Source organism: Tenrec ecaudatus, chromosome 14 (genome assembly GCF_050624435.1).
Source record: "Tenrec ecaudatus isolate mTenEca1 chromosome 14, mTenEca1.hap1, whole genome shotgun sequence".
Lineage (NCBI taxonomy): Eukaryota > Metazoa > Chordata > Mammalia > Afrosoricida > Tenrecidae > Tenrec > Tenrec ecaudatus.
In genome coordinates, this window is record NC_134543.1 from 34,835,666 (window position 1) to 34,855,390 (window position 19,725).

At 48.7% G+C, this 19,725-nt stretch overlaps 1 protein-coding gene across 3 annotated transcripts in view; it reads right to left on the bottom strand.

Moving 5' to 3' along the window:
* Positions 1-19,725, bottom strand: part of SUSD6 (sushi domain containing 6) — a 94,858-nt gene that overhangs the window by 44,762 nt on the left and 30,371 nt on the right. For 2 of the 3 annotated variants that reach the window (XM_075530665.1, XM_075530663.1), the window contains exon 2: positions 1,993-2,195. In XM_075530665.1, the coding sequence (XP_075386780.1) occupies positions 1,993-2,113 (121 nt within the window). In that variant the 5' untranslated portion in view covers positions 2,114-2,195. Of the gene's footprint in view, positions 1-1,992; positions 2,196-2,339; positions 2,531-19,725 lie in introns of those variants that run through there. The other variant, XM_075530664.1, reaches the window with a different exon arrangement.

The following is a 19,725-nucleotide window of genomic DNA, read 5'->3' on the forward strand; positions in this document are numbered from 1 at the left end:
CAGCTAAAAAAAGGCAGTTTCCTCAGACACTACGGCGAGGCCCTGCCCCCAACACCACTGTGCCACAGGCTAGGCCAGCCTGCCCAAAGAACCCTGCAAGAGGCAGCCAGCAGCAGTCCCCAGACTCGGTGCTGAGCTATGGTCCTGGCTCCACCCCGAGCTGACCCACAGACCCGGACACACACAGCACCTCCTGAGTCCCTCGTGTCTCTGACCAGTCCTTTGTGGTCTCGTGATCTCTGTAGCAACTACGCCTCTCTGTCCTGGGACCACAAAAGCAGCCACAGACAATGCGGAAAAGAATGAGTATTGCCATGCCCTGATAAAACTTTATTGATGGACACTGAAATCTGAATGTCATACAATTTTCATGTGTCACAGAATAGCCTTTTGATTTTTTTAAAATTCATTTTATTGGGGGCTCATACAACTCTTATCACAATCCATCCATCGTGACAAGCACATTTATACATTTGTAACCCTCACCTTTATCAAAACATTTGCTTTCTACTTGAGCCCCTAGTATCAGCTCATTTTTCCCCTTCCTCTTGGCCCCTCCCTCATGAACCCTTGATAATTTATAAGTTATTATTATTTTGTCATGTCTTATACTGTCCAACATCTCCCTTCACCCACTTTTCTGCTGTCTGTCCCCCAGGGAGGGGGTTATATGTAGATCCTTGTGATTGGTTCCCCCTTTCTAACCTACCTTCCTTCCACCCTTCAGGTATCACCACTCTCACCACTGGTCCTGAAGGGATTATCTGTGCTGGATTCCCTGTGTTTCCAGTTCCTATCTGTACCACTGTCCATCCTCTGGTCCCTTTGATTTTTTAAAAAAGTTTTAAATGTGAAAAAAAATATTCCTAACTTGGAGGTCATGCAAAAGTAGATGGCAAAGCAAAAAGGAATAAAGCAGATAGCTTTAGCTTGCCAGCCTCTGCTCCAGAGCAGTGAAGCGAAGTCAGGACCAAGCCCTGTGCTCTGTGGTACCCCTTCTGGAAGCTCCTGGCTACCTTTGGAATGTCCCTATGACTGTCAGCACTGAGTGGTTTTGTCACACACTGGAACCTCACAGTCACCCTGCCCATATGGTGGGGTCCCAACCATCAGTGGCCCCCTGGGTCCTAGCAGGAGGTCCTCATGGCCAAGGTCTTAGGCTTGTGGAAAAGGTTTGTCAAGGGGTCAGAAAGCTTTGACAGGAAACAAAACAGAAACTGTTTCCCCAACAAGTCAAAGCAAACAGAAGAGGAAGTGAAACTACATTACTGTCTGTGCTGGATCAGTGGTTGGTGGGAGCTGATGGAAAAGGAATCAAAGAGGCAACACGGAGCCACAGGGACTGGACAAGCTACACAGTAACCCCAACACCCCCCAGGCCCTCTCCAGGGAACACAATAAACCCCCAACACCCCCCAGGTCCCTCTCCACGGAACACTGCTCCAGAGGAGCTTCCACAGACACACTGCTAATGAAGCAGGGCCACCCAGTCCCCAAAAGGTCGAGTATAAAGACACTGCTTGAAAAGCTGTTGATACAGCCCCCAATAAAATGATTTTTTTAAAAGACATTACCTGAGTGTCTTTACAAAAGTGACCTCAGAGCCTGAGATCAGCCATTCACTTGACAGAGAAACGGAGCCTCAGAGAGGTTAGTGACTTAACTAACATCAAAGTTTACCATGTTAGTGACCAGATCCTGCTTTCACGACATTATAATAATTCAACTATGCACGCATTCTGAGAAAAACCACAGACCTGTGGGAGGGGGATTCATTACTGTTGATTGTTACACTATTCAATCTTCGTAACCACCCTCATTTGGTTGCCTTGCCCGCCAGTCACTTGACCCCGTCACAGCACAGGAGTCCTCCCGTCCCTGCACGTCCCACACAGACCCCGGAGGCCTCAAGCAGCAACTGTCTGGCCTTTGGGAGACACGCGAAAGAGGTCTTTTCCTTCCGGTACACGGAGGCAGTGGAGGGAGACTCACCTGAGGCAAATCCGTCTCCAAGCAGGGTGCTAAGGATCACCAGTGGGAGGAAGACTGCAGGCCCCGCAGAGGCGGCGGCCCACGTGGACGTGCTCTTGGGTGCTATCCTGCCATGGCACATCTTTCATCCGTCCCAGTGGTTTTAAAGGGAAAACTTGAAAGCCAGAGGTGAAAATCCTGAAGTCAGTCCAAGCTAGATACACCTGTAAAAACAAAACAAGGCTGTAAGTACATGAAAACATAGGCCGGGCACAAGAGGCAGGCACTGAGGAAGCTGTGGTCACATATAATGTGCAAAGACGTCTAGCACTTAAGTCTGTGCTGCCAGAGAAGGGACAAGCACCTACAGAAGCGGCTTTTCAACTCCTCTGGGGGGAAAGCCAGGGCCTGGCGTACACAAGCGTCCCGGAGCCAGAGCCTTGCAGCAGGACCTGGGGACGGGCTCCTCAACCCTGGAGTCCTGCAGGCTGCCCCGGCCTTCAGACACCGTCCCAGTTCTGCCCTAGCGCCTGCGAGGCTCCAGCAGAGGAGGAGGCAGGCAGCTGATGACACGGACGGAGCTGCTCCAGCCCTGAGTCAGGCTTTGCCTCTGCCACTTGGATTCGGAGCAAGTTCAACTAACTGAAAGGGGGAAAAAAAAATACACAGAACACGTGTCTTAAAGGGAGAAACACACCGCCTCTCGAAGGAATGCAGCAGCCAGGGCCTGGCCCTGCTCAGCCAGCAATGCCACCAGCAGCTGGAGGCGCCCACAGGACCTGAGTCCTCTGCCGGCCTCTGTGACAAGTCTCAAAGATGGACTCATTTGTCCCACTCACCCCACCCACCTGGAACCCGAGGACCGGTTGTGGTGCTTTCTTAGCCCCATCACCCCCTCTAGGCCAGACACAGGCTTATGGAGAAGCTGAAACTTCAGAGGGCTTTACCTTCTCTCCTACGGGACTCCAGGAAGCGGCTGTGTTGATACATTACACTGTGGGTCAATTAAATTTTATTCTCATTTCATTTGCCAGTTACTCATCCTAGTGTATGACAGGCAGTCTTCATAATAAGATTGTATTTCCTTTTCTTTTTAACTCCACCCCCATTCCCTTCCCATTAATACAACTTTGTATATGTAGATAAGGGAACATGCCATCTACAACCTTAATAAAATATGCCCAAGAGACCTTGCCAAGGATATCAGCCAGAAGTCCTATTAATCCCTGTCTAAAGCCTCAGAGCTCCAGCCTGTTTCCCTCCCCCGGAAGGCTACCGCACCCAGCCACATGGGTGCCTCCCACAGAAGACGGGCAGCTGAGGACCTCGACGGGCATCCACCAGGCGGGAGACGAGGGCTGGCCACTGGCCTCCCTGCAGGCCCTCATCACTGTGACTGTACAGTCTCCTTCCTGTTCCAGTCTTCCCCAGGCTTCTAGCAGGAGCCTTGCAGGCTGCAGGGCAGGGAGGAGTGTTCCGCAGGTTCAGGGTAGGGTCTGTGAGGGACCCCAAGGCGCGTACAAAACCGCACGGTAGAAACATGTGTCCATTTGTGGTGCTTAAGAACGACAGACTTGGTGAAGAAAGCAGATGGTGCCCAGCTATCAAAAGATATAGCATCTGAAGTCCTAAAGACTTGAAGGTAAACAAGCAGCCATCTAGCTCAGAAGCAACAAAGCCCACATGGAAGAAGCACACCAGCCTGTGCGATCACGAGGTGTCAGGGATGAGGTGTCAAAGGGATCAGGCATCAAAGAACAAAAAAATCATATCATTGTGAATGAGGGGGAGCTTGGAGTGGAGACCCAAAGCCCATCTGTAGGCAATTGGACATCCCCTTATGGAAGGGTTGCGGGAAGGATAGCAGCAATGAAACATACAACTTCCCTCTAGTTCCTAAATGCTTCCTCCAACCCCACTATCATGATCCCAATTCTACCTTACAAATCTGGCTAGACCAGAGGATATATACTGGCTAGACCAGAGGATATACAAATAGGAATTGGAAACACAGGGAATCCAGGGCGGATGATCCCTTCAGGACCAGTGGTGAGAGTGGCGATACTGGGAAGGTGGATGGAAGGTGGGCTGGAAAGGGGGAACCGATTACAAGGATCTACATATAACCTCCTCCCTGAGGGATGGACAACAGAAAAGTGGGTGAAGGGAGACGTTGGACAGTGTAAGATATGACAAAATAATAATTTTCAAGGGTTCATGAGGGAGGGGGGAGCGGGGACGCAGGGAGAAAAATGAGGAACTGAAGTCAGGGGCTTAAGTGGAGAGCAAATGTTATGAGAATGAAGGCAATGAATGTATAAATGTGCTTTACAAAATTGATGTATGTATGGATTATGATAAGAATTGTATGAGTCCCTAATAAAATGATTTTTTTTTAAATACAACAGATTCAGAAATGCCAGGATTCGGATCTGTTTCCTTCATTCTCTACCTTCCTTTATCTTGTAACCAAGGTAGATAAACTCCCTCAGCCTCGGTTTCCTCACCTATCAAATAAGGATAGAAACCAATGGAAGTGCAGGCCCCATGGCCGGAAGCCTGTGGCCCTGAACGGAAGCCTGTGGCGCTGGGTCTTGTTCCTAGGAAAGACCCGGCACGCGTGGGATGCTGGTGCTCTCTTAAGTATTACTAATGCCAGAGCTATCAGGAACCTCAGGATGTCAAGCCCTATGTCCTCTTGTGACAGATGCCAAAACCAAGGTCCAACGAGGATAAAGACTGTGCCCACAGCCACTGGCTGGTTAGTAACAGGGTTGGCAGCAGGCCCTCTGGTGCTGTCATTTTAGATGACTGGCATCATCCCCTCCAGGCACCATCCAGTAGATGATGAGGCGCAAGCCTGTTTGCGCCACGCCATGGCACGTGCACAATGAATACTTAAGCAGTGAGTGGCTGTAGAGTGACCAGGGCGGTAGTTAGGGAGGAGCTGCAAGTTCTGCAGGATGTACAGGAGAAAAAGAAGGAAGAGGAGCCAAGACAAGTTGATCAGTGCAGTGGGAGTACAGGAGGCCACAGCAGCTGCCACAGGGAGGCTATAGGAGGGGCAGGGGAGGAGACCCAGGTGGGCCATGCAAGGACAACAGACAAGGACGCTGCTGCTGCCGGTTGCCTCCCATTCCATTTTAGCACACAGTTGCCCCATGAGACAGTAAACTGTTCCATCGGGTTCTCCGGGCTATGGGTTTTGTTGTTGTTGTTTTAAGCTATGATCTTTATGGGAGCAGACTGCCAGGGCTTTCTTCCATGGAGGAGGTGCTGGGTAAATTTGAACCGTCAACCTCTGAGTCTACAGCTGAGCACTTAAACCTGTGCCACTAGGGTTCCCTAGGAGGAAGTCACATAACCAAATACATTTGGGAAAATCACATCCATGGTGTTTTAGAGGATTCATATGTGGGCAGGGGTTAGGTGAGCTGTGTTGATCACGTGGTAAAGAACCCTAAATTCACTATTTTGTAATCAATGGAGAGATTTTTGGAGAGCAATATGGTCATCTGTTCAAGAAAAGCATAGAAATGCCTGAGACTCAGCCTCCTCGCCTGCAAAATTGCATAGTAACCATCTTTTCTTCATAGGGCAGCATACGGGTCAGAACCAAAGCGCCTGGCCCCGTGCTGGGCACCTAGGATGGCTTCAGGAACCATGGGCTTGCTGCTACTGCATTCTGGGTAATGGCAAATATTGGAGCTATATTGCTCACCAAAGGAGGAATAGTTAAATAAGTCAGAGTAAATCTATACAATAGAATACCATGCCATGGCTTGAAAGAAGGCAGTTCAATGACTTGCAAAATTATTAAGTGTAGAAAACTATTTGTTCCTGGATGCTTCCTCCCCACAACTACCATGATCCGAATTCTACCTTGCAGGACTGGATAGGGCAGAGGTTGTACACTGGTGCATATGGGGGCTGGAGGCACAGGGAATCCAGGGTGGATGATACCTTCAGGACCAAGGGTGTGAGGGGCGATGCTGGGAGAGTGGAGGGTGAGTGGGTTGGAAAGGGGGAACTGATTACAAGGATCCACATGTGACCTCCTCCCTGGGAGATGGACCGCAGAGAAGGTGGGGAAGGGAGCCTCCGGATACGGCAAGATATGACAAAGTAACAATGTATAAATTACCAAGGGCACATGAGGGGGGGGGGGAGTGGGAGAAAAAAAGAGGACCTGATGCAAAGGGCTTAAGTGGAGAGTGAATGCTTTGAGAATGATTGGGGCAGGGAATGTGCGGATGTGCTTTATACAATTGATGTATGTATATGAATGGATTGTGATAAGAGTTGTATGAGCCCCTAATAAAATGTTTTTAAAAAAACTATTTGTATGTTTTTATCAAAAATCACACACACACATACACACCCCACCTGTATAGATGAAAATCCCTGGATTTTTAGCCCAAGAAGTTGCTAAGGAGCAATTGCATTCAGGGAGATCTAAGGATTGCCTCAGGAGGGAAACTTGAAGTGCATACCAGAGGGCCTCCTTATTCCACCATCTTTCAATTCCATTTCAAAGCCCCCTCAAAAGTTTTCTCTTAATCTCTTGAGTTTTGAGCATTTTAAAAAGTATGCGCTACCAAGTCCAACAGATGCAAATATAAAACTAAATTAATACAGTAAAACCTTCCTACCGACTGCCTGGGCCCTCCGTCAGGGAATCCGTTTACCTTAGTTAACATAAACCTCAAGAAGCCCGCTGCCTGCCCTGCCAGGGAGCTGCTCACTTTTAAAGGTCAACAGGACTATCATTTCCTTGGAAAGGTCTTTCTGGACATTTTACATTGCCCCCACCCCAACCCCTGCAGAACTGGCCTCCTTCTTGCCCACCCCCACCCCCACCCCCCAAGTGCCTTGAGCACTCTGCTATTACTGTACCTATAACAGGCAATTACATCTGTTTGTTTATCTGTCTCTCACTACTTACTGGGCAAGAGTCCCTTGAAGGCAGGGACTGGATGACTCCACTTGGAACCTTCAGCATCCAGTGAGGCCTGCCCCTCCTCCCCCGCAACCAAGCTCATGAATACAGTGGGGGAGGAGCCAGGATGGGCTTGGGGAGGGCAGGGTGTGCACAGAGGATCTTCAGGTTGTTTCATGAAATAGTTCCCTCCTTACTACTTACGCCAAAGGACCAATTGCATCATGAAGCTTAAGGCCTGACCAAGTGAAAAAACCTAAGAGGTGAGGGAGATGGGGTTTTACAAAGAAGCAGATGAAGGGGGGCAGCCACCACAGTGTTTACACTCAAGGCTTGCTGGGTGGAGGATTACTGCTTCAGAGAGCATAGGGCGGAGAGCTCACCTGACAAGCCCAGAGTATTATCCGGAATGGAGACCCCAGCTACTGTGGCGGAAGCTCACACTGTCAAGCTAATCATTTAGGAGACGATATGCTTTGAACACAATTTTTTAAAGGTGTCCTTGAAAAGGCTTCAGAACAAAATAAAAATAGGTATGATTCATTACCCTAGAGAAACACAGAGCGGAAGACTGAAGAATAACATTTTTAAAGGTAACTTTCATTTCAGTGTTCCTTTGGTATGTTAGTGTCCACGTCTTCTCCTTTAAAACATGCCGAGAAAAGAGAAACTTCAAACTAACCTCATTGCAAAGCCAATGCCCACCACCGCCCTCAAGCCAAGGCTTTGACTCAGTGAAGTCCGTTGAGCTTCTCTCTTGCTCAGTTTCCTCACCAGTAAAATGGGGGACGGGGGTGTTGCTTGTTCCGACTGGCTCATGAGGCTCTAGTGAGCCTCAAAAGGAACAAAATATGAGAAAACAAATGTGCTACAAAGTGGAAAGACCTGACATTCCACAAGGAACGTCCCCAGAAGAGGAAAAGGAGAGGGTCTGGGCCTACCAACCAGCTGGCCAGTCAGGAGGCTCTTGGGGTTCTTCTTTCACAGCTGAGAAAAAGCTCTGAGGTCGCTCTCATCTACAGAATTCTCCAGAGCCCCCCAGCTTTCCTTGGGGTAATGTCTCCTTCCTTCCAGCTTCCCCTCCAAAACATGGAATTGGGAATCAAGGAAAAGTTGTCTATTGGGACTGGTACGACTACTCCAATATCAGGTGGTAGCAAAAGTCCCCATGAACGGGGCTTTCAACCCCTCAAGGGTAGGCTCAGGCTGCCGAGGGACTGTGCTCTGTGGATGTGATGTCATGGACCCACATTTCCTGTCCAGGAAGAAGCTCCAAGGAGCAGTTCATTGCATTTGCACCAGGCTCTGACTTGAGCGAAGTCACCTGTCTTAGCTCACTAAATGTTTCCTCACCTGTAAAAGGGGTGTCACCTGCTCTGCCTACCTCACTAGGTTCTGGTGAGTCTCTAAAGGCATGAAATATTCAAAGCCTTTTGGTGGTAGGACAGCCTTCAACATAAACCCAGAGCCCAAATGGTGTGCTTGTTCATTGCTGCCATAGACGCTTCCAGGTTAACCCAAGAGCCTACCAAGGTGAGTGGTGCCCTGGAAGCCACATCCAAAAATTGTTCACGGCCTTGGCAAGTGCAGCAGAGGAAGGGTCCCCAAGGCTGCCTCCAGGTCACCTCAGCCCATACCTGGCTGCCTTAAAAGCTACAATCTGCTCAAGGCTCAGGAGAATCCCACTCATGGATCCTTCCTCTGCTGAGGCCAAAAGGCCCTGACTTGGCCAGGTGTGGCTTTGTCTACATCTCTGTGAAGTCAGCCTCAAATTCCTAAACCACGGCCCATCTGTCCATTGACTGGGAGAGGAAATTGGGTAGGTAAAACCAACATAAATCCCTTTCTTGCCTCCAGAAAAGGGGGGTTGGGAGGCAAGGGTGAGAATGTAGAATAGAGTTTATTCTTCCCATTCAACATCTTAGCCATGAGGCTGGCTGCCACACAACAGGGGAGGACAAAGAACAGAATTTAACCAACTGATTACATTTCAGGGTGTGATGATAAGAAGGCCCAGCACTTTGAAGTCCAAAGCTCCCCAGGGCATTATGATAAGAGAAGTAACTAGCACAGCCAAAGCGCCCCAAACTAAAACACAACCCACTGTCACTGAGTCATTCCAATTCATTAAGGGCCCGTCTCCATTGGGTTTCTGAGGCTTGTAAATCTTTACAGGGGAGCAGTCAGCCCTGGGAACAGCAGGCCAGCGTTTCCATGAAGCACCACCAATGCCATCTCCTGACGTCTCTTCCCACCCACTGCTCTCACCCACTCTAACATGGCCACAAGACAGCATTCTCAGAGGCATCTGAATAGTGAATGTACCCCAATGTGGCCCAGTCCCCCAGAAAAGACTAAATTACCAGGGGGCTTCAAAAAAGTTCATGGAAAAGTGGAATTCAAAGGTAAAGAAATTTCTCGCAAACTTTTTTGAGCTTCTGGGTGCCTTCAGTTTCAGATTTCCGCTTATAGATCAACACTGACTTCTGTACCCCATTCTCGCCCCGCTTCCTGTCTCTGACGTCTGAGTGCTTCAATCGCCACAGAGTCTCCTACTGGACCTCGAGACTCTGAGGGGCCAGACTGCTACCCATTTCTCTATCATCTCTAGCCCCCACCCTTCAAGCCACCAAGGTCACAAAGAAACCAACTCCCTGTCGTCAACTTGATCCTGACTGCATAGAGACCCTTCTAGGGCAGCCGAAGCCTCTATGGGCTCCAGGGCAGTCCCTCTTTAAGGAGCTGCTGACAGCCTCCTCCTTCTCCCTCCAAGTGGCTGGCGGTTGCAAACTGCTGGCCCCAAGACTCGCAGCCCAACATATCACTCACCGTTGCCCTTACGTTACAACGTCACACATCCTTCAAGTCACAGAGGAACCCTAGGTTTGCTCTCCTGCCACCTAAGTCACTCTAGGATGTTAGAAGGATTTTTTTATACTATTATTCTTGCTTTGATAATCCTGGAGAAAAGTGTTCTTGTTTGTTCCCAAGAATTGCTCACCACACCATCTTAGTGGCACAACGCCCCCGCCCCCAACTTTATCCCTTGTCTTAGAGCATTTTATCGCTGCTACAAGTGGAAAACAAGTGGGTGGCTTAACTAAACAGAAATCAACTTTCCCATGGAGGCGGCTAAAGTCTGGGTCCAGGGTGCTAGTTCTGTGTGTGTTCCTGAGTTTCTTCGTGAGCTTCGCTGTGGCCTGGCATCTATCTTCTCCCCTGTGTTTCTTTATCTCTGTGAAGAATCCACTTTCTTATCTCCAAATTGACTCACTAACTCTCTTCCCAAATGGGACTGCATCCTCGGATATAGGACTTAAGATTCCAATACATATTTTGGAGGGACACAATGGGACTCACTACACTGTACTTCACACAGCACAACACTAGCCAACTCCCTACCCCGTCCCTTAAGTCTCCAACATCTCGCTGCTAGTCCCAGCTCTGTGGTGCCTGGGCCTCAGGCAGGCAGTCCATTACTCGCCCTGACCCCAGGGCTGGGTCTGACCGATCCCTAAAGGCCCTTTCAATTTTCAAAAATCTGGAATGTCTCTAGGGAATAGGCGGGGCTCAGAAGAATTTCCTCTGAAAATGGAAGTCAACAAAAGTTCTAACTAGAAGGAAGAACTGTTCAATGTAGCACCTTTGTCCTGCCTGAGCAGTTTTCTTCCTCTGTCCTCCAAGACCGGACCAGCAGGGCTCGCCCCGGCATCACAGCAGGCCCAGGAGACTCCCCTGCCCCATTTAGAGCTTAATCAATCCACCAGCACATTTGTATACGCCATCTGTACAGAGTGTTCCTAAAATGCCTTCCAAAAATAACAAACATCGAACAAACAAAACAAAAAACCCAACCTCCGCACATGCAAGCATTACTGCGGGGCTGTAGGACCAGAAGAGAAAAGGCAAGAGATATGCAAGGGAGCAGGGCCAGCGAGGAGAACACAACAGACTCACACACAGACGGAAGAGACAGAGAGATGGACAGAGGCACCGGGCTGCGAGGTGCTGTGGAATTTCAGGAAGCCCCGTGAGTCTACACTTCACTAATGACTTACGAGCTAACCTAGCTCCGGCCACTTCCCCTGACCTCACGGTCCTCCGTTTCCTCATCAGTAAATGAAACAATCCCACTGGATGGGGAGCGGCTAGAGCTGTGGGTAGATTCTGGTAAGACTAGGGGTGAAGGTCAGGTGGCTTTCCATTGCCATTTGCAAGCTGGACAACTGCCTCCACTTCACTGGTTTGCTGGGAGGTGGGAATGAGGGTGATGTGAAGGACCTAGGATGCCCCAAAGGGAGGGGCACTTACAACTGCGACAGTGCCTTCCTGAGCAGCTGGGGGGGGGGGCTCTTGAGGGGTTGATTTGTGAAGCTATCTGCTCTGGATGGAAATCCTGTGCAGGGTCGCTCTGAGGTGGAACTCCTCCACGGCAGTGGGTTTGGTTTGGAGGTCCTGTTCTACTCCAGCAGGCTCCCCAGAACACCCTTCCATGGTTGAAGCAACCGGAGACCGAGTTCCAAACACGTCAGTCAACAGATTAAACAAGTGAGCATCAAGACTCTGTTCCATTGAGTTTTTCGAATATTTTCTAAGGGACTGAACAGGTAGGTCATCCTCTCATCCCTCCCCACCCCCCAAATTAAATAATTATGTTTGTGACTATCCTAGAGTTATGACCCCTGTCGAGGGAAACTCAGAACATTAACTAGCCTGACGATGTTGTAGGGAAGGATGGGGCAGAGAGTTTATGCTAAGTCCCCACACACTCGTGACCTTTCAGACAGTTAGGCACCCACAGGTTGTGAGGTGAAGGGCGGTGGCTCAGACCCACAACAGAGCCAGTGACCAACTTCTAAAAATCTCCTTGGAAACCCCATAGAGCAGCTCCATCACGCACACGGGGTCCTCAAGAACTGAGATAAACTCAACAGCGATGGGTTTGGTGTGGTTTTTTGGGTGTTTTTTTTGGGGGGGGGTGTTGTTGTTTTGTTGTTGTTGGTTTTTAAACTGGAAGTGTAAAGAACATAAAGAACCTACCACCAGCAGCTCATTAAAAAGGTGGTATTACTCCCACTTTACAGATGAATGAAGCCCAAGGGGCCTTCAGCTCCATTCCCACTGAAAGGGATCTAAGGTCTATTTTGGGCCACCTCTTCTGGGAAGACTGCGCATCAGTTCAGCCGACAGGTATTCAAGGCTCTTCTGAACCCCCTTACCATCACTGCCTGGACCACAAATGGACAGAGCCACTCAACAGCTACTATCTCTTGTATGCTGCCTCTACTGCAGGCAGTAAGTTCCTGCAGAGATCACCCACTCAGCTCCCCTCTGCCTCCACAGTGCTGAACAAGTGTCTGCTGACTGGAGAAGAAAAAGGCAAAGTCAAGATGGTCTAATTGTGTAGAACATACCCAAAAAACAGTGAAGCGGCAGCAGCTAAGAAGCAAGAAAGAAAAGGGGTCTACATTTTTGAAGTGTGGGCCAGGAAGGCAGACAGACGCTTGGCGGAGCTATTGTGATTGGTCCCTAGACCCCAGAGATACATCTCATGTGTCACCACATCCCTGGGCTCCATTCCCATCAGAGCCGACAGTGTGCAGGCTTCAAGACCCACTTGGAGAATTCGGTCGGGAAGCGGATTTTTTACATCAGATGGACTGCTTAGGGTTCTGTGAATCCAGAGACTGTACTCCAACTTAGCCAACACTGACCGATTGTCTTCTGGGTGAGTTTTGGCCGTTCACCAAGACTGAATAAAGCAAAGTGCTCACTCTCCGTCTAGATGGGAAGAATTCCATAGGTTTTCATCTTAGTAAGAAAAGTGCTCCCGGAACCCAGAGGAGGGAGACTGGGAAGGCGTTGGAAGAGCAAGCTTTGAGTGATTGAAGACACACACAGACACACACACACACACACACTGAGAGAGGCCTCTGCCCAGCGGCACAGACACAGTGTTAAAGAAAGATACGGAAGTGGAAGGAGCATTCACCTCAAGGTTGGCAGAGAAAAGGAAAACACACTGCCGGCCCGGCTACTCCTTGCTGCTGTGCGGTGACAAGAACTGAACAGCCATCGTCTGTGTCCTCAGTCTAGGGGCACGTTGAGGGTTGGGTTTTGGTTTTCAAAGTGCTCGGTGGCTATGCAGGAAACACCTCCTCCAGGTCAAAAATAGCAAACCCAGAGAGAACTGGCTGCTGCTGCAGCTGTTTACTTTTTTACCATCGTGTGGACTGCTTTCCAAAGATCACCGAGTGGGATGGTATAAACAGGTCTGTGACACTTCCTGGTTCTCAGGCCTTCTGCTGCATTCCCAGTCAGTCTGGGAAGACTGCCTATTTAAAAATAAACTCTAAAACTTCACCCAAAAACCCCAAACTTAAGCCACCCTTCCCTCCTCTTCATTCAATTTCACTGAAATTAAAAGGGATAGACTAAGAAATGAAACAAAAATTATAGAGACAGAAAGACTCCCTGTGTTTGAAAAAAAAAGTGCTGAGTACAAGGTCAGGAGACTTCAATTCTATTCTTCTTCTGCCTCTGACGAGAACACTTGACCTTGAACCGGCAAGTGCGTCACCTCTCTGAACAGCTGTTCAGCACACCCTTAGGCCCAGTGCAGTGCATGGCTCTTCTCTCTCTATCGCACATGCTACCAAACCCTTCTGGGCCTCAGTGTCCTTACCTATGAAATGGTCCTACTACATAGGGATCTTGTAAAACTTCCATGGGAAAATGCACATGAAACACATGTGTGTCACAGGTGCCGGGCGTTTAGGGAGCCCGCAACTGTGGCTATTTACCAACTCATCGCCGTGTTTATCACTGCTCTTGTCACGACTGCCTGGAAACACCTGGTCCGGGCTAGAGGCGCTCTGCTTGAAAAGCTTCTCTGGCTGTTTGAAGTCACTTTCTCCTTTTCTTTTTACCCGGGACTGAAAGGTGAAATTAACCTGCCATCGCATGACCATTACAAACACATCTTTAACCTTCATATAACAAAGAAATCTACCAGTAAGCAAAATGGGGCACATGCCTTCTCTGCAGTTGGAAAGTCTCCCCTATTTCCTGTACTGACTTGCAGCACAGGACACGTTTGCCCACAACACAGGCTCTCCTCCAACGAGAAGGCGGTGTGTCCTTCTAGACCAGCGGTTCTCAACCTGTGGGTCGCGACCCCTTGGGGGGGGGGTCAAACGACCCTTTCACAGGGGTCGCCCGATTCATCACAGTAATAAAATGACAGTGATGAAGTAGCAATGAAAATAATTTTATGGAAAAAAAATTATGGTTGGGGGGTCACCACAACATAAGGAACTGTCTGAAAGGGCGGAGGCATTAGGAAGGTTGAGAACTACTATTCTAGGCCAATGCAACCTGATTTCGCCTATGTCTCCTCTCACTGCGTCAACAACTCCCCCAGCTCCTCAGAGTGGCCAGCAAGCTAGTACAATGGCCATGCCACCCCTCTAAGAATGACTAATCCTTCCATAAGAGCCTTCTCCTTGGAAGTGGTCAAAAATCAAATGCTTTTCCCCAAAAGTTAAAGCATACCAGGGGTGTTCAGCTTTGTAATAATTTCAACAGAATAAACACAGTTGTTGTTTCATTCAGGGCTGTCATGGATCAAACCCTAAATTTGAATCAGATGGAGCCCACATGAGCAATAAAGGGTGCCGTCTAAGCCCCAGGGCGGGGAATAGAAGCTACCATGGGTGATGAAGAATGCAGCAGCGAGGGAAGCAGATTTGGGATGCAGTTGCAACTGGTGACTGAACAACCATATCCTATCTCGGAAATGTCAAGTTAGAGGTGTCTGCAGGATCTGCAGGGAAGTTTAACAAGCACGTAAGAAATGAGCAGGAAACTCTGCAGAGAGGCATGTCGTGGTGGGTGAAACCACGCGGAAGAGATGAGAACACTCAGGAAAGAGTGTTGAGTGAGAGGAGCATCCCGGACAGAACCCTGAGGCAAGCACCAACTGGTAGGTGAGGCAGCACCGTGCTACAAGGAGGAGCCACCTTTGAATCTGGAGAGAAGAGAGAAACTCCAAGGGCTTTGGAGGAACACGTTTCCCATCTCTGTCTGAAGTGACGGAGACCACCATAACGGGAATCATCAGAGACTGGCACAGAGACTCCAAGAGGGGCAGCACCGAGAATACAGCGTCCCTTCTCCTTAGCTGGCTCGAGACTATGGACGTGTGGGGCGGACGGACAGACGGACGGACAGGCTGGCTTCCTGGTTCATAGAGGCTAACTAAGGTCAAGGAGCCACATGGCTGAGAAACAAAGAGCTGGAAAGAGAGGCTTGGCTCCTGGCTGAGGAGACCAATGACCGCTGCATCCGTCCTGTTTGCTGGTCCTGACTTTCCCTAATAAACCCCTTCCTTGTGAGTACTGTCTGAGTTGTGTGTAGCCACTGCAGTGAATTAGTGAACCTAGCACAGAGGCAGAGTGGGCGTGGGTGCAGCAGCTCGTGTCAAAAAAGGTCAAGGATGGACCATGGAATCTCAGTCTCTGTCCCGTCCCCCCACCCCCTCCCATGTCACTGCATGCAGAGGCCCTCAGAATTGACCTTCCCACATGTTGTGGCTGGCAAAAGCTGGGGAGACGCTGGAGATGTTATTAGAACAATACCTGCCTAGCGCGCGCACACACACACAGCCTCTCCATACTCTTACCCACTCCCCAGGGTGGCCAGCTCTATTGTAAGATTCACAAGTGGAAAGAACCAGTCACCCCAGGGGCAGAGCCAGAGAAGTGGCCTTCCCTAGTGATGGTCTGGCTCTCTCAGACCCTAAGGTTTTCTACAAAAACAGTCCCAGTATATGTCACTTACCTCCTTCCAATGCACAGGTCATCGGAACACTTCCCTTTGAGGCTCACGGACCATAATCTTCACCCCCACTGACATCCGAAGGATGTGTCCACATAAGCCGAACATGGTTCCACATGTTTACCCACCTTATGTAAGTGCCAAGAAGTCTCCTAACTTATAAGCAAACCATAATTCTTCCTGTCCTCTTCCTCATCAGTCACCCAAGGTTCTTGTACACTTTCAAGCTTAATATACTGGCAGACTCAAAGCAAAACTGAGAAGCAGAAACTTGCTTACTGTTCCTTCCCCTTTAATTCGTCCAGCCCCCACCTGTACCCTTAACCCTTACTTCAGCCTCTAACTGTACATAGTCCTTCCACAAAGGAGTGCATGCCCAGGTCTAGCCCCAATCATATTTCCAGTTTCTTCCCCGTGGGTCCCTAAACCACCCCACTGAGAACAAAGGAGTCGGATCAAACTGATTCACATGAACTCTCCAAATAAAGACTCCCAAGAATCTCGAATTAGTGAATGTTCAGGCAGGAGTATCAAGTGGAGAACTGCATATCAAGTCTGGGTGACATCCTGAGGTTTGCATCCAATGGCTACCCTGCCTGGGGCCATAAAGACTATATCCTTGGAAACCAGAGGGGGCAGTTTTATTCTGCCTTATAGGGTTGCAATGGGTCAGAAATCAACTAGAAAGGCAGTGGCCTGGAGTAAGCCCTTCACAAATAATAATCATTAAGAACAAACACATATAATAAACCCACACTCTTTGATATCTGTTAAGTCCACCAAATGTGACTTGCAAGTCAAACGGGATGCCCAAGTGTGACAGGACAATGGTCAGGAGGCTATACGCCGAGGGTTCCAAAGGTCTTATGTATACAATTCATTCCAAGGAACCAGCTCACCGCCTCCTGCTTGAAAGGCATTACAATGCAAGTGACAGATCAGACCACGCAGTCTGATTCTGGGCCACTCGATTCTGCTGAACACAATCGGTGCTCTTTAAAGACTGAGGTTCCGGGTTGGGCTGCTAATACCAAGGTTATTAGTTCAAAAATCACCAGCTGCTCCGCAGGAGACAGACCTTTCTACTTCTGTCGTTCATCTCAGACACACCCAGGGGCCGTTTGACCCTGCCCTACAGGGTGGGTACCTATGAGTCAGCATCGACTCTATGGTAGTGAGTATGAAGGTTGAACAAATTAAACGTGTCTAAATAGATCCATTGTCAAGACAAAAATACAAGAGGAAAATAACATCCAAGGTTGGAAACTTATGTCAGGTGATCCAGAGAATGTCCACCTCTGGCCGTGAAAGAATAAGAGCCCTGGTGGCACAGTGGTTACTTCTGAAGCTGCTAAGCACAAGGTCAGCGGTTCGAAAGCACAAGGCTGCTCCCAGGCGAGAAAGACAAGGCTTGCTGTACCTGTAAAGAGGTACAGTCTCAGAAACCCACAGGGGCGTTCTACCCTGTCCTGTTGGGTGGCCATGAGTCAGAATCGACTTGACAGCAGAAAGTATAATTACCCTACTTCCTTAAACAACTAAAAAACTCAAGTCATAAGAAAGAGCGGTTTTAGCCACTGGACAATAGTCAGCACAAGACAGAGACGAGAAAGAAGCACAGTGAGCCTATTTAGTACCCAACCGCACAGGCCAGGGTTTCCAGGCTACAGGGTAAGGTGAGTTCAGCAATCTTGCTGGGTTGCAGAGACAGGGCTGGGAAGTTGAGAATCCGGGGTGACTACAATTTGCCAGGCAAAGTCACTTAGAGAAGGGTGCATCAAAGAGAAAAGGCCCCCAAGAGCAGCTGCTGGAGTCCCTGGAGTTTGGGGATGAGTAATGATCCACGAAAAGTCAGGGAACCATCCGGGCTGAGAAAAGAACCACAGGAAAGAAATGGGACGCCCCCAGTGCTCACACAGAACCAGAAATAGCTCATGTTTCCACCAGCCAAAGTGGAAAAAAATCTCCTAAACACAGCGGGGCGTCAAGCAGAAACACCGGCAAGGTGTAGCCTCCATACAGAGGACCCTTAACCAACACGGGTCTGCACCGTACTTCTGTTCTCAAGAGCTAAGAGACACCACAGCAGAGGCATTAACAGAAGACGGCTTGATGGAAATGAGTGCTCCCAAAGCCAGTGCCAGAAAACAAACTGACCTCAGACAGTCTGGCCGACCGACAGCTTCCGGTTAGTCAAGCCTGCTTTTGACGTCTTTCACGTGGACCGTGACATGATATGGGCACTGAAATAAAAGCAAAGTGGCAGAAGAACTGGCACTGTTACCCGATAGGGGTCCGTGGCCTTGAGCAGAGAAGCCAAATTCAGCAAATGCAAGTTAAAAGGGAAAGATTCAGTTGATTAGTAGGTGACACCGGCAGCGATACAAACAGCAAGGCAGACTGTCTTGTCCAAGCCCCACTTGTGACCCACCACACACAGTGCATCATATATCCTCTGACACTGGAATGCACACTTTGGGGGGGCGGCATACTTCTCCAGGTACTTTCCATTACTCAAGTCACAGGATAATCACATGATGTAAATGCAGACCCTAACAATGCACGCTGCGCTCTGGGCAGGATCAGCCAGACAACTGCACAGTGTATCTGTCTTTCAGCAGTACAGAGGGTCATAAAAATGCCACCCAAATGGGGGCCGGGGGGCAGAGCAAGTATGACAAGAGCTAGGCTAACTAAAAACATGGAGTCGGTTAGGGTAACGCTGGATATCTGTCCTTAAATAAGTCACAGTCCTAGACAGACACATTTTTAAAGAAATGAAAAAGGCAGAGGCTCAGACAGAAATTACTGTGTATTTCTGTAAAGTATTTTCTCTTCCTTGTGATTTTCTTAATAGCATTTTCATTTCTCAAGCTTTCTTTAACAATGCAATATATAATACATATAACATACAAAATAGGTTCTAATCAACTGTTTATGGGAAAATGTAGTCAACTGCAGGCTATTATTAGTAGTTAAGTTTTTGATGAGCCAAAAGTTCTGTGTGGATTTTTCACCTGCGCAGAGGAGAGGGGGTCAGCACTCCAACGTCCATGTCGATCAAGGTGAACTACAGGGAAACAAGCTCAATCCTAGACTGAAAGCAAGGCTTGAAGGAATCAAACTGATTCCTGGTAATTACACTGCTCCTGAGAACAAATTCCAAAAGTATGTAAAGTAATACAGAAAGTCGCAGCAACATAAAATTCAGTACCCGGCTCACAGTTGAAACAGGTATTGCACAGAAGCAGAATACTACTACCCACAGTTAGGAGAATAATCAAAGAACAAAATAAACTTAGAGAAAAGGCACAAAGGATAGAACTGGTAGACCAGGACAGTAAAATCACCGTGATAATAAATCCACCCCATGTGCTTGGGAGAAGAGCTGAAGGCAGGACCACAATGAGGAGGAACAAGGATAAAGAAGGCCCAAACTGAACTTTTGGAGGAGAAAAGTAAGACTATCTCAGATGAAAAATGTACAGGATGAGATTAGCAAGATACATGAGACTGCAGAAGAAACGACTGTATGACCGTGCATTGATTAGTGAATGTGCAAGGTGGGGCTGTGGGAAAACAAGGAGCAGCTATATATAATCTACATCCGAGGGGGAGCCCTGTGGCATTGGGGTTACACTTTGGGCTGCGATCTTCAAGGTCACCAGTTCTAAACTACTAGCTGCTCCAAGGGAGGAAGACGTGGCTTTCAACTCTCAATGGAGTCACAGTCTTGGAAACCCACAGGGGCAAGTCTACCCTGTCCCATACGCCCACTGTGAGTCAGCACCAACTCGATGGCATTGGGTTTGGTTTTTTGGTTTGATGGTCCCAAGGGGGAAAAAGACAGGGAGGTACAGAAAATATTCTACTAAGTAATGGCTGTGTTTTGTTTAGCTTTTCAACTTGATAAAAATGACAAATCCAAAAAGCTCACGGAAACATGGAAATCCCTCCAAAATTCAGCCATAAAGAGA